At 60.2% G+C, this 1,850-nt stretch overlaps 1 protein-coding gene across 1 annotated transcript in view; it reads left to right on the top strand.

Annotated features, from left to right (window-relative positions):
• The first annotated feature begins 1,348 nt into the window (after positions 1–1,348).
• The window catches only part of SF3A3 (splicing factor 3a, subunit 3, 60kDa), a 15,115-nt gene continuing 14,613 nt past the window's right edge, over positions 1,349–1,850 (top strand). The window contains exon 1 of the mRNA XM_009879880.1: positions 1,349–1,678. Within this exon, the coding sequence (XP_009878182.1) occupies positions 1,349–1,678 (330 nt within the window). The remainder of the gene's footprint in view (positions 1,679–1,850) is intronic.

The raw sequence follows: 1,850 nt of genomic DNA, 5'->3' as shown, positions 1-1,850 counted from the left end.
CTGGAGAGGGGCGTGCGGAGGGCGAAGGCCCCCCAGGGCTTTCTCCCTGCCCGTCCCTCTCATGGGGATCCCTGGGATGGGGACTGCCTCGCTGAGCCCAGCCGCCAATGGCACGGGCAACGCTGCAGACCTCCGTTACTGCGGGGAGGGGAGCGTTGCGGCTGCGCTCGGTGTCTGCTGGGAGCACTGGAGGGGGTTCTGTGGGAGCGCAGGGCTCCAGCGTGGAGGTCAGCCGACGGGGCAGCCAGGGTGTCCACAAACTGCTCCTGCCAGCGCTGAGTGTCCCCTGCCCCGGTGGGCAGAGAGCGGGATCCCTGGGATGGGGACTGCCTCGCTGAGCCCAGCCGCCAATGGCACGGGCAACGCTGCAGACCTCCGTTACTGTGGGGAGGGGAGCGTTGCGGCTGCGCTCGGTGTCTGCTGGGAGCACTGGAGGGGGTTCTGTGGGAGCGCAGGGCTCCAGCGTGGAGGTCAGCCGATGGGGCAGCCGGGGTGTCCACAAACTGCTCCTGCCAGCGCTGAGTGTCCCCTGCCCCGGTGGGCAGAGAGCGGCGGGGCTCCCATCCACACGCATCCCTCGCTGTGTCCCAAACGAGAGGCAAAGCAAAGGCGGCACCTGCGCTGCCCTGAGGAGGGGCTGTGCATCTCCCATGTCCCTGCATTGGCCCTAACTGTGCAAAATAGGACATTTTGAGCCATCCCAGACTTGCACGAGGGCTTGAGCCATCCTTGCCCGATGGCTGAGCTGGCTCTGGGCCCCCCTCGGGCCCCTCTGCGGTGGGCTGCTCACACCTGCCTTGTCTCTGCGTCCCTTTTGCTTCTGTCTTGTGGGGGCACTTATGCTGACCCTGCTTTCCTGCTTAGACAGCCACGTGCTTTTTCTGAAAGCATCTTCTTGTGTTTGTTTTTTTTTCCTTTTGTACTCTTTTGTCATGAATATCTGTCATTTTGTAACCAACTACAGGATGAAGGGGCTAGCCCCCCCCCTCAGGCTTCCCTTAGGAACAGAAAATGTTATGCATGTTGAAGTGTTATTAATTGTGTATGCAGATCCTTGTTGAATCCTCATTTGAAAGCTTTGATGCAGGCAAATCAGAGTTTGTGTGTTTGCTATTCTGAGGAGCTTGGAGCTAGAAGGAATTGTCCTAAACCTCAGCCTCCTGTGTATTTCCTACGGCTTTATATAATAAACCGTTTTGGTGACGCGTGCTCTCCTGTGTTTCTCGAGCTGTCTCCTGTGTTTCACAGCGCTGTCTGAACCGGTGTTGTGGCTCAGTGCTCAGCCCTGTCCTCACCCTGTCCTGGGGACAGGCGATGCCCGCGGTGCTCCCCACCAGTCCCGAGGGTTATGGCAGAGGAGCAGAAGCTCCTTCTCCCAGCGGTGGAGCTGCAGTGGGTTCCTGGTGCTGGGGCTGTCTGTCTGTCCGGGCAGGCTGTTCTGTGGGACAGGCCTGAGCAGGACTCAGGCAGTGCCGGTGCTGCCTGGGCGCCGTGGGTCGGGCTCGGCAGCTGCCAGGATGCTGCGCCGCTGCGGGAGCTGCTCTGGCTCGCTGCGATACCGAATCGTATCCCGCTGTGCAGACGAGCTTCCTTCCCCCCGCGGTACACGCTCTCCGGTCCACACGTGCGGGCTCTCGGGAGGAGTTTGGTGGGGAAGTCGCTGCAGTCTCCCGTCAGGGTAACCGTGATCTGTCTCCTTCTGGCTGCCTTCCCTGAGGCAGTGCGTGCTCATCACTCACTTTTATCAGCCGGGGAGCCATTTATTCCCCTAACATCTGAAACTATTTTCCACAGATTCCTTTACATTTACTAACATCTGCCACGTCTTCCTTGGGGGTTGCCAGCCACGG

Source organism: Charadrius vociferus, unplaced genomic scaffold (assembly GCF_000708025.1).
Source record: "Charadrius vociferus isolate BGI_N301 unplaced genomic scaffold, ASM70802v2 scaffold562, whole genome shotgun sequence".
NCBI classification, from domain to species: domain Eukaryota; kingdom Metazoa; phylum Chordata; class Aves; order Charadriiformes; family Charadriidae; genus Charadrius; species Charadrius vociferus.
The sequence above is the reverse complement of the archived record's forward strand: the minus strand, read 5'-3'. Positions and strand labels throughout refer to the sequence as shown.